General features: G+C 37.7%; 1 protein-coding gene and 1 long non-coding RNA gene across 12 annotated transcripts in view; one reads left to right on the forward strand and one right to left on the reverse strand.

Moving 5' to 3' along the window:
• The window catches only part of LOC143230585 (uncharacterized), a 70,130-nt gene extending 61,560 nt beyond the window's left edge, over positions 1-8,570 (reverse strand). The window contains exons 1-4 of one of the 9 annotated variants that reach the window (XR_013016521.1): positions 8,433-8,564; positions 6,057-6,167; positions 2,988-3,092; positions 2,075-2,564 (exon numbers count right to left, since the gene is read on the reverse strand). This is a non-coding gene — a long non-coding RNA (uncharacterized LOC143230585). Of the gene's footprint in view, positions 1-2,074; positions 2,565-2,987; positions 3,099-6,056; positions 6,168-8,432 lie in introns of those variants that run through there. The other 8 variants (XR_013016520.1, XR_013016524.1, XR_013016523.1 and 5 more) reach the window with 8 other exon arrangements.
• Positions 1-12,632, forward strand: part of LOC143230584 (uncharacterized) — a 174,789-nt gene that overhangs the window by 126,468 nt on the left and 35,689 nt on the right. For all 3 annotated transcript variants that reach the window (XM_076464392.1, XM_076464393.1, XM_076464394.1), the window contains one exon: positions 8,497-8,977. In XM_076464392.1, the coding sequence (XP_076320507.1) occupies positions 8,497-8,977 (481 nt within the window). The remainder of the gene's footprint in view (positions 1-8,496; positions 8,978-12,632) is intronic.

The raw sequence follows: 12,632 nt of genomic DNA on the forward strand, positions 1-12,632 counted from the left end.
ACTATATTCATCGTGGTGTCTTTAACAACCAAGTGTACGACATTATGCTCATGATGGTGTCTTCAGTAATCGATTGTACGACATTATATTTGTTTATCATCTCTTCTGGCTTCCTGTTCTCATATCTCTATAACCTTCTCAGTCTGTAACGCCATTTTAGGAACTATGATTAGGTGGACAGTAAGAATAGATATGTAACTATTGTTGTATAATTAACGATAAATAACATCTCTCTTGTATCAACAGACACACACGATCGATTTGAAACCGGTCTATAATGCTACAATCATTTGAAACTTTAACCAGTACTTTCATAACCAAAATGTTTTCCGCATCTATAGGAACCTAGCTTACATCTGTATTCAAAGTTAAGACATCTTAATAATCGCATCAAGTGAGATGGCGGGAGTGTCCCCCTTCCCCAAGTGGCACAACGATATGTCTGCGGACTTACAACGCTAGAAAGTGGGTTGCAATACCTGTAGTGGGCAGAGCAGAGATAGCACATTATATAGCTTTGTGTTTAACTACAAACAAACAAAGCAAGAGTTCCTTGACGCCATACTTCTTCATAGCTTGAGGGCTTATAAGGCTAACAGTTTAGGGTTAAATTCCTGTGTTAGACTCAACTTTACTATAAAACACTATTCTGTGAGTTTTACGGGAATTACAAATGCGTTGAAGTAACCAACATGTTTCCAAAATGTAATACCTAAGATCTGATAATATAAGCATAGCTTAATTTGTATGTGGAACAACTAACAGAAATAAGTTAAAATAATGGCTATGGTACCTAAAAACGAGTCTCTGATTTCTTATATGGGAATTCATTGACCCAAACTGCAATCAATAACCACCGGCCTAGGCCAGGCCTTCAGATTTGTAAAGTGTTCAAAAAGCATAATTCATTTGTCCAACGCTAAAAGACATTGTTGCAAACCTTACTAGATATTTATGAGAGGTTTGGTGTATACAGAGTGATTGATGTTCATGATTGATTGTAACTATCGTAGGATGAGGACCTAATCTTTACATACGAAAAATGATGTTCTATGTGATGTGGTCCAGGTTGTGGACTACTGCTCTACAGTGCTAATTCTGCGTCGTGAGATTTTATAAATACACTGAGACCATTTTTGTCATAAATCTTTATATAACTTCCAATGTCCGTCAACAGTACGTAGACGGTAGTTTCAGAGAGTCTGTTTGAGATGTTTATGAGATTTAGGTGTCTCTGCACGTTGTTCTTGCGTAGGAAATGGTACATTCATTTGAAGCTGGGTTTTTTATCTTAATTAAGCCTTACCGCCATCCAACCTGAGAAAAAAGGGTTTAATAATGGGGGAATTTGTTTGTTTGGAATTAAGCACAAAGCTACACAATGGGCTATCTGTGCTCTGCCCACCAAAGGTTTTGAAACCCAGTTTCTAGCGGTGTGAGTCCGAAGACATACCGCCGTGCCACTGTAGGGCATAATGGAGAGGAACGGTTTGGAATGACGTAAAACATCTAGAAGATTCAATCCGTTATCGTTCATGGTCTTCCAGTTGGTTTGCCAAAGTAGGCCACAAAAGGGAGGTCCACCTCTTTCCAAAGCCGTAATTTAAATACTGCGTACAAATATGGTATTTTTCTTGGTATAATTGGGTAAACCTAATCGTATACGGAGTATTCCTTGCCATTTTTTGTCCACTTTTCGTGTGGTATCCATAAACTCAACAGAAAATATTTGGCGACATGTTGTGTCCTATTTTTTGAATAGGGACTAACGAGACATAATGGTAGTCCGTAAGCGCGCCCAATCTGTGAAATTGAGTATTTTCGATTCGAGTATCTTTCCCGCTAAAAGGTGCTTTGCATTTTGGTGTCGTAGATGCACTGTAAGAGTGAGTTGAATAACCTTACCCGGTCAAATAATAATAGCTCGAGATCCATAGTAGCTCTGTTATCGATGAGCTATTTTCTCTGTCGTTTTTCATTTCCAAATTAGAGACAGCAACTCGCAGACAGTCCACTGCGTAGCTGTGCGCAAATATTTTGAAACAAACAAAACATTAGTTTTGAAATGTATCACTGTCATGGTCATAAGTTGTTTATATTTTCCTTTGACACACTGAGTTTAAACATATGATTCGTACAATGTCACGACTTGTTTCAGAATGTTGCATGCTACCTACCGTTCGTACAACTTTCAACGATTCATCCGTTCGCCCATGCACCCTGAAAGTTTCCAGTAGAATTCTTGTGATTTTTTTATTTCGAATGGACCACTGTGTGTTTCTAAAATATTTTTGGTGACAACCTTTTTACTTTTCTTTACTGCGTCCGGTGTGCGACTGGTTAGCGGTCGTGGAGTAGCCAGGTTTGTTATTTGTTTAGTAATGCTGGCATGATTCGTCTTCTTACTTTACTGGTACGATAGATATCCCTTTGGTAATACGCTAAAATCTTAGTTCGCCTATACTTTGATGATCTCACAACAGCAGAGCTTCGCATCAGAAAGCCCTATAATGTACTTCTCCTTAAAGGTTCCGTCTTAGACGCTACCCCACAGGTTAACTGACCTGCAACAAGAAGTTAAGGATTTTTAACCTGTGTGAGCGTATCTGCATATTATTACGATTAGTTGAGAATAAACAACCTTTATAGTTTTATATATATATCATAATGTGTGTGTGTGTCTTTCTTATAGCAAAGCCACATCAGGCTATCTGCTGAGCTCACTAAGGAAAATCGAACCCCTAATTTTAGGGTTGTAAATACGTAGATTTACCACTGTACTAGCGGGGAACATATATCATAATGAAGAGATAGATAGTTGTGAAACGAAATCAGTGATCGTACTGTAAGACAATCGAATAACTGTTTTTTTTTTTTAATTTGGCACTAGTTGGCATTAGCAGGTGGATTATAATTAATAGTTATAAATATAAATACAGATTTGAGAAAAAACAAACAAACAGGAAAGATGGTTTGAAATTTCTTACTTTACATTTAAGGTACATAACTCCACGGTAGCTTAGCGGTAGACTCGAAGGCTTATAACTCTAGTGTTCGGAGTTCGATCCCTGCAGTGGGCACAGCGCGAGGACCTATTGCTTGAACAAAGAAAAAATATATTGATTATATCACTAGAAGGGACGAAACGAAACTGAACGATTCACAGGCCTTCTGACGCCTCTGATGTGAGTCTTGCCTTCCAGTTTAAAATAACATCAAGTAGTGCTTCCAAACACACTGTTTGTTTGTTTTTTGAATTTCGCGCAAAGCTGCACGAGGGCTATCTGCGCTAGCTGCCCCTAATTTAGCAGTGTAAGACTAGAGGGAAGGCAGCTAGTCATCACCCCACCACCAACTCTTGGGTTATTCTTTTACCAACAAACAGTGGGATTGACCGTAACATTATAACGCCCTCATGGCTGAAATGGCTAGCATGTTTGGTGTGACGGGGATGCGAACCCGCAGCCCTCGGATTAGGAGTCGAACGCCTTAACCCACCTGGCTATGCCGAACCACTTTTAAATGAACTTTTCTGGAAATGAATAATGAACACATATAGGAAAGTGTCCTACAATGATCTCTTGGCACGATTTGGTTCATAACAGTAGTTAACAGCTAGAACGACCTCCCCCCAAAGTGGAATAGCGGTAATTCTGCGGACTTACAACGCTAAAATGTGGTGTTCGACTCGCCTCAATAGACACAGCAGGTAGTTCAATGAGGATTTACTCTAAAATAAAAAAATAAATAACTAGGACATTGAGAAAAATGTTTTTTCTTGATACTTAACTTTAACTCTGTTTTTATTTAGTTTGTTCCTGTAGTCAGTCGTACGAGAAATATGGACATAAATATTTTTTTGTAATTATCTGCATATATGTTGTCTGTCTCTACAATTGAGCATTGTTACCCAAGTTTTTTTTTGTACAACAAATACTGTTAGTTATAAATGAAATATAATAACTTTATCTGTGTTTTTGTGTTGCATATATATTTATTGTCTCTTTTTGTACTTCATAACCGAGGACTATTCAGCTCTTTCTTATGTCTTCCTACAGAATATCAACTGACAGTAAATAAAAACGTATTGCGCATAACTATACTGTTAATTTTATCTGTGAATAGGCTTCATATATTATAGTCTGTTTTTGTTATTCATAACGGCACTCTTTCCGCTGTTCCCACCCTCCGTTTTTGTTATTTATAAGATATCAAAGAATGAAACTTGATTCTTTTGAGCTATTATTTTTTTATAATTATAGGCTGTTTTTGTAGTGCATATCTAGCATAGTTCTTACTATCATTTTTTACTCAATGACAAAAGTACTTCATACCGATGTCACAAATTTGTAATATTTCTTGCTCATATCTGTGCAAATAGTGATTGATTTTGTAGTTCATAACAGTAATTTCTGTTTTCCAGCGTTTTGTGGAAATAACTTATGATGATTATGATCGAAAAAGAAAAGTAAAAGTGACGCTTTTAACCATATTGTCATCTTTCAAATGGATGTAAATAGAAGAGAATTTTCAGCGTATTAAGTGGTTGTTCAACAGCCATTAGGGTTAAGGTGCTACAATAACAAAAATATATCACAAGCAAACCACGTCACTCACAAAAAAGGGGTTTGTTTTAAATCCTCGCAAAGCTACACGAGGGCTATTTGCCATAGCCGTCCCTAATACAGCAGTTTAAGACTAAAGGAAAGGCAGCTAGTCATTACTACCCACCCCAACTCTTGGGCTACTCTTTTACCAACGAAGATCGTAACATTATAACGCCCCCACGGCTGAAAGGGGCATGTTTGGTGCGACGGGGATTCGAACCCGCGAGCCTCAGATTACGAGTGGAGTATCTTAACCACCGGGCTTGCCGGCCCCCGTCCCTCCAAAAAAGTAAATAAGGGGGTCTATATTAGGGGGTGCGTGTATCATCATAGTACTTGTAGTCAACTTGATACGTATCTACACAAAGTTTTACCAACGGTTTGTTACAGAGTTTGAGATTCTTATCTGTAATATATTATGTACATTATTAATATTGTCTTATCTAACTTTTTCACACTTTACAGTGATTTTTTTTCAAATCCCCAGTTTTGGCAGGAGAAGTAATATATAAAAATGAAGTTAATAGCTGTGTGTCTATTTGTTAGTTTGTTACTTTGCATATTAACATATAGTACTCAGGACTCATCTTCATTTATTAAATCATTATTTTTTAATATAAATGTTTACTGAAAGCTTGCCAAATTTGGTGAAAATACATAAATCATATCGGACAATGTATCGATGCAATCGGTTCACGGTTTCACGATATGATACGAATATCGAATCGCTATATCGCTACACATTTATTATTTACTTACACGTAATACAAACCTATGATATCAAACGTTGTAGTCTCGGCATTGCCAGTTGTGATAAGGCGTTCGACTCGTAATATGATGGTCGCGGGTTCGAATCCCTGTCACACGAAACATGTTCGTCCTTTCGGCCGTGGGGGGCGGGATAATATTACGGTCAATCCCATTATTCATTGGCAAAAGAGTAGCCCAAGGGTTGGCGGTGGGTGGTGATGCCTAGCTGCATTCCCTGTAGTCTTACACTGTTAAATTAGGGACGACTAGCGCAGATAGCCCTCGTGAAGCTTTGCGTGAAGTTCAAAAACAAACAGACGATGTATCGTCCTACTTTTTGTCTTTGCGGTCGTAATAAATAAATAAAAAAGTCTAGAAGTACATATTATTAAATAATTATAAATTACTTTAAGTATTTGAAATAAAAGACAAAATATGTAATACAATAAATCATATAACTTCTTAAAATGGCGTCGATCAGTTAGAAGTTTCAATTTATAAACTTAAAATAATGATGCTGGTAAAATAAAAAACAGTGTGTGTGTAAGACAACAAACTTGTGTAACTTCAATACATTTTAAGGTTATTACGTGTCTTTAGTTTTGATTGTTTTCACCGCGTTAGGAGCTCTCCGAGTAATGGGAACGGCATCGCTATGCACGGATGACAAAGCGAAAAGAATAAGTCATAAGAGCTTACATGTTTTTAAGTGCGTATTTCCTCCTTGTGTCATGTATATGTAGGCCTAACTTGTCCTTGGCCTTATGAATAGCGTACTTCTTTATCCTCCATTAATCGAGAAACCCTTCTCTAAAAAAATAAAAAAACACGTGTATCAGTTCAACTGTTAATAAGTCATTCCCTAACAAAGCGAAATAAGAAGAAAACTGTAGCGGTTAAGCTTTCGATTTTAAAGCAATTTTTGATCACACTTACACGTATTACCGAGCCTGTTCTACCCCATTGCTCTTTGTGTTTGCTTAAGTCGAAAAAAATACCTAGTGGTCTTATCCTTTCTCCGGATCAATGAACGTCTATCTATAAAGCAGTCTATTTCTCCATATTCCGCTCGTTCCAGTTTATCCATGTTAGATCAGCCGAATTTAACCCAAGGCCATGGGATGTGCCCAACTGCAATTATTTAATCTGTACTGATGCATACCCCAATCCTGGTGTTCAGAGAGGACCGAGGTTTCGTGTCCTGTTTATTAACCGCCTAGATTATGATCAATACACGAGCTCTAACGGTGTGCAGGATGTAGCCAACCAAATGCAGCTGTGGTGTTACAAATCAAACGGCACGTAACTACTTGAATATTATCATTTGTCCATTCTAGTCGTCTCCAAAATGGCCGGATAGATTAAAACCGCGAAGTAGTACTCGTTGCGGGATTGGAAAAGGACGACCATCCGAAACTTTCATTAATGGCCACTTCTTGACCGCCCCTCCCCCCAGTGGCACAGTGGTACGCCTGCGATCTTATACTACTAGAAGCCAGGTTTCAACACCCGTGGTTGGAAAAGCACAGAGAGCCTTTGTGTAGCTTTGTGCATAATAAAAGCAAAGAAACAAACACTTGTTGACAAACAATATGAAACTTGACGTTATCACGTTTCGAAAGAGCATATGTTGGTGTTTGATGGAAGACATTATTTGAATAATCATAAGCAATAATATAAGCCCGCAAGTCATCTGTGTCTTCCATATGCGTCGAACTAGTAGAATTAGTATGTATATAAAATTCAAAACGTTTTGAGGATAGTTGTAAATAATCATAATGATTCCATCGGGCCTATTACCGATCCACTGTTTGCCTTGCAAAGAAAACTGAATGTATTACTACTAACCTCTCTGAACAACATTAATAGGGTTCAAATTCGCCTAGGCCTGGCAAGGCCAGGTGGGTTAAAGCATTTGACTCGTAATCTGAGGGTCGCGGGTTTGAATCCCCGTCGCACCAAACATGCTCGCCCTTTCAGCCGTAGGGGCGTTATAATGTGACGATCAATCCCACTCTTCGTTGGTAAAAAAGTAGCCCAAGAGTTGGGGTGAGTGGTGATTACTAGCTGCCTTCCCTCTAGTCTCACACTACTAAATTAGGAATGGCTAGCGCAGATAGTCCTTGTGTGGCTTTGCGCGAAATTCAGAAACAAACAAATCAAAGTCGCCAAATTTCCTGTTCTCTGGATTAGTGCCCTTTGATTAAATTTATTTTACTGTTCGCTTTTAGACACCTTTTTTTTTTTTCAGTTATCAGCTTAGTCTCGTAAGTAAAATTTGTAACTTCATATTAGAATGTGTATTTCAAACATATGGTTTAGTGGCTTAATGTAAGTTACATTAAGTATTTCTATATAAATTCAAATATATGTTTGGATATCTTTAATCTGTGTTTCAAACATCTTGGTCTGGTTGTAAGGCATCAACACAAACCTGAGATCAACAGTAATATATCTTGTTTCAATAATTCTTTTTAAGGATTTTTTACTTAATGTTATACACCTAGTGGACATTAACGATTCTGTTTAAATGTTTTTAGTTTTGTGTATAATATGGAATTTAAGTTTGTGTGGTAAAGGTACTGGCTATTAACACCAGATGGTGTTGATACGAAGACCTGGGCCTAAAACACACGAGACCGTTATTAGCTACACTGTTTTGCTAAACGCTTGAAAGAAAGGACAACTATTTTGGGCGGGGTCAAGGAACGGCTCGCGCAGTAGGCGTGTTAACTACGGTAAAAGAGATGGTGGCCTCGATATGGGAAGCGGTAGTGTGTGTGTGGACTCAGGACCTGCTACGTGATACCAATCTTCATACGCTGGCTTCGCAGGCGCGTGCGTGCGCGTTGACCACGTTAAGTCATGTGTTGGCGCGAGCGGCGGTCATTCTTATGCTGATTATGGCCCTGTATGGGTTTTTATTCTTTCTACTGGATAAACCCCCCTATAGCCAACGTTTACACTTACGTTCAAATATATATATATATATATATCCGGGATTAACATCAAAGTAAAGGTAAGAAAAATAGCAGGATATTACGCACGAGAGTTTTTCTATTAATTAACTCTTACCAGAATGTTAAGCGAAGACATATTTACTAATGACTGCATTCTATGGCCCATCATCTCCCCTTAGATCACCAAGGCTCTTCACCTGAAGCCCAGCACGATAACAACTCTATAACAAAGAGCACAGAGTTAAACTGCCTGCCAGGCACTGACTACAAGGCATCCCCTGGCGGAGGTCAGCGTCAACTTGGCATTTCGCCATTCCACTCCTCTCTCATTTCGCGAAACAACGACATGCTTCCAGTGTCCCTAGGCTCAGTCCACGTTCCCGTCAAGACTGAGCGCCTGTCCCCAGAGTTTGACTATTCTTCGCCTTCTTTGTCGCCGCACTCGCCGAATCCTGCCCGTACTTTCCCGGCATCTATAAGTCTCGGCCTGGGGCTCCGCTCGGCGTTCCCACCGTCTTCTCCGGGACTTGAGCGGTATTCGTCTGTCGGGCTGGCTTGCGGAGTTTCGGCATTAAAACAGATGGAAATGATGACAAGGAATTACAGCGATTTCATGCGCGGCCTTGCCGCTAAATACAACAACCAACAGAATCAAGAAAGGTAGGCAATCGTCTACTGTATTGTAGTTAAACTGTTGACAAAACTGTCGACTTTCACTTGTACACTATTCCTGTAATATAATGCTAATTACCCGCATCTTATATTATAATTAATGTTAGGTTTATTCCACATTTAAATACGGTGATTTTAGTCCTAATAATTAAATTCGAACACACTCCTGTCCGTCAGAAAATGTGTTAAATACAATTGTTTGCCGAAATAAATCAAATACACTACGTTGTTGAACGGAAGTATGATAACTAAAATGTGTGATACATTACATTGTTGAAGGGAAATACTGTAACACGAAAAATAAAATACAGTACATTGTTGAAGGGAGATACTGTTCTAAAAATGACACTAGTTTCTCGGTGGCTCAGCGTTAAGGCTAGCGCTAAAAACTGAGTTTCCCTACTCATAGTGGGTACAGCACAGATGGTCCATTGTATATTTTTATGATGAATAAGAAACGAACCAACGAATTACACTGTCCTGGCGAAAAGTCAACAACCGACAAAGTGAGATTACATTAACATAACCGTTTTAACCGACACATCTCTTATCGGCAGGTTTAAGTTAAGGTTTAAGATAGGGTTCTTACGTTGAGTTGGCAATCAGAAATCAAAGGATATAGCTTGATGAGAAAGTTTTAGGAATGACGATTCTTTATTACTTTCGTACATTAAATAGTACGATGAGTTACCGATGACATGCTATTAACCTCTCGACCGTTAGGTCACTGTTGTTAAAGTCTTACGTGTCGTGTTCTTCACCTTCCATTCGTGAAATAAAAAAAACACAAGGTCAGCCTCTCAACTGACCTTTATCTCTTACAATTTTTATAGAAGAATTTGTATCAAAATTTTAAGTAAATAGTTTATACACGTTTCTATCTTCCGGGAAAGAACAAAAAAAAAAAAAAAGGAAAGGAAATTAGAAACTTCTAGAAAGTCCTACCTCTTCATTTTACAGAATATTCTGGATGTTTCACTCGGATATTGTTAGGTTATACTAAAAGAAATAGGTTCATTTACCGTCGCTCAGACGTGTCCTAGTGGTTAGCGTGTCGCGAGAGCTAGTAGATCGAAAGATTCAGGGTTCGAGACGTAGTACAGCTGGATGAGCACTGTGTTATCAGCTGTGGGAACGTAATAACAATGAATATAAGTTTCGGTATTAGACTGATCAAGCTAGACAAAACCTTGTATTGATGGGTCTGCTGGTTAGCTAGTTAACTGCCTTCTCTGGATAGTTGTTCATTATAAGGGACGGCTATTGTTAAGTCATTGTAGATTTTGACTGGCCTATATAAGAGTTTGAATCTCTACATATGTTTCTGTTCGGTTGTCAACTCTGTCTTATTTAAAACCACTATGCCCAAAAACACAAAGGAAGGTTCAATAAAAATACTGCATCGTGTATTAGGTGGTGAATAAAGTAAAACTTATCTAGTACGGTAGCATTTACGCTATACAGCGAGAAATCGGTGTTTCGCGCTATTTTAAATGTTTTCTGTGCCCATTGTCGGTAAATGATACGTATTTTCGTCACAGTATTACAAACCTACTGGTTCACTGCCCTTGTGATAACTTTTGGAATATCCCTACTTTATATCTTGTGACTTAGGTTTCACTCTTAATTAAACCTATACATGGCAAAGCAGTAAATATCATAAAATTTGTTAACCCTAAAGGAGTAATTATTATATAATCAGTTAGCCCTAAAGGATTAAATGTCATAAAGTCGATTAACTCTAAAGGTCAATCCTAATGGAGTAAAATATAATATAATCAGCTAACCCTGAAGAAATAAATATCGTAAAGTCAGTTAACCCTTCTTTTGATCTGCTATTTTGCATATGAAGTAAATGGTCATCTGACTAGATACTCAACTGATTTCTTATAGAAAGAATATAATACACTAAAAACACAAATATTAATCACTGAAATAGAACAGTTGGCTTATAACAGTGTCAGTTACAACACTTAATTTGTAACAGCGTTAGTTCAAACATTTGGCTTGTAAGTGTTAAAACACTTGGTTTGAAATACTGTCGATTAGAACACTTGGCTTGTAATAGTGTCAAAACACTTTGCTTACACTAGTATTAGTTAGAATAGTTGGCTTGTAACAGTGTGCCAGTTAGAACACTACCGATGTGTACCCCGTGAAAGATTAAATTCTTGGTCGATTCTATTCGTTGCTAGCCACCATATGATTATAGGTGAACCTAGTAAGTAAAGTTCTTAAACATATCTAATTATTAATCAATCAAAAAATCATTAGTCTATTATCACAGTCTGAGAACAAGATCACGATCTACCAGTAGCCAAAAGCCCGTGTTGAAAAGATGCTTAAAAAAAACCAGAAAAAAACACCCTAAACAAACACTAAAAGCGATTTCCTTACGCAACCGGATGTGACGTCATTCAGAATGAAAAATGGCGGTGTTTTGGAATGGCAGATTTTTCTGCTGATTACTTTCATCTTACTAACAATATAAGGCTTAACAAATGAGTAATTCTAAGCCTAGCCACTCATGACTCATACCACGAAGCCAGAAACGCCTAATTAGAATAAATTTCGACTGACATATGAGCATGATCTTATCTAATTATCAATGAAGTTTTCTTCCCATGGTACTTTGATCAGATGACCCATTTAGGGAATAAAGAAGAATAGCTGATATGAATAATAACTAAAGTTGATTCGAATAAAGTAATAATAACACGATTTCTTAAAATTAAAAGAGAATTCCGAGAGGTTTCATCGTCATTGAATTAAAATCTCTAGACTTGGCTGAGCGGAACAAGCCTTCTTTGTTGTTGGGGAGGAAGGGGGAGCTTGCTTTTATGATCATTATATTTCTTTTAGTATGATTCAGAGAAGAAAAGGTACGGCTATGACAGTCTTTAACCCTCTCATGAGCTTGGCGTGTTCCTTTCACTGCCTTTAAAATCTTACTGTAATTTTTATTTCGTTAGGAAAAAAAGTTTATACAACTTTGCACGGAAACAAACAACAGTTACTATAAAATACAACAATTAAAAATAGATAAAACGTTTCTTCGAAGGCCGAAATGCAGTCAGCCCAGATAAGACAGCTCCACGCGTGGCTTCGCGCCCTTAAATAACAACAAATATATTTATAATTTGTAACGAACACGGAAGCAAAATGTCCCCCCTAAAAAAAAGAGTATATATTACGACCTTCAGAATATATTAGTTGAAGTAGACATATATTAAACCTTTTTTTTTTTTTTGCGTTAGAACAACTGGTAGTTCTCCCGAGAAATAGCTATTTTCGTCTGCGGTTTTGGAAAGTTTAAATCCGGGTCTTTATTGCTCGCGGTGAACGAAGCAGATAGACCAACGTTAAGTAGCTCTAAAACAAACGTGTATGTGGTGTTTAACCAATTTTATATTGATGTGTTTTCTCAGTACAATTCTGCACAATGGGCTGGCTATCTGTTCGCTGTTTTCCGCGGAGAATCGAACCACGAATTTTAGCGTAAACTTACCGCTAGTCCACTGTAAAAACAGATTTTATGCAAGGACGTAAAAGTCACACATCTAACCCGGAAAACAAAACAATAAAAAAATTTACTATTTACCTGGAAATCAAAACAATAAAATCATTTGTTTCTGTTGGAGAT

Source organism: Tachypleus tridentatus, chromosome 10, assembly GCF_004210375.1.
Source record: "Tachypleus tridentatus isolate NWPU-2018 chromosome 10, ASM421037v1, whole genome shotgun sequence".
Taxonomy (NCBI): domain Eukaryota; kingdom Metazoa; phylum Arthropoda; class Merostomata; order Xiphosura; family Limulidae; genus Tachypleus; species Tachypleus tridentatus.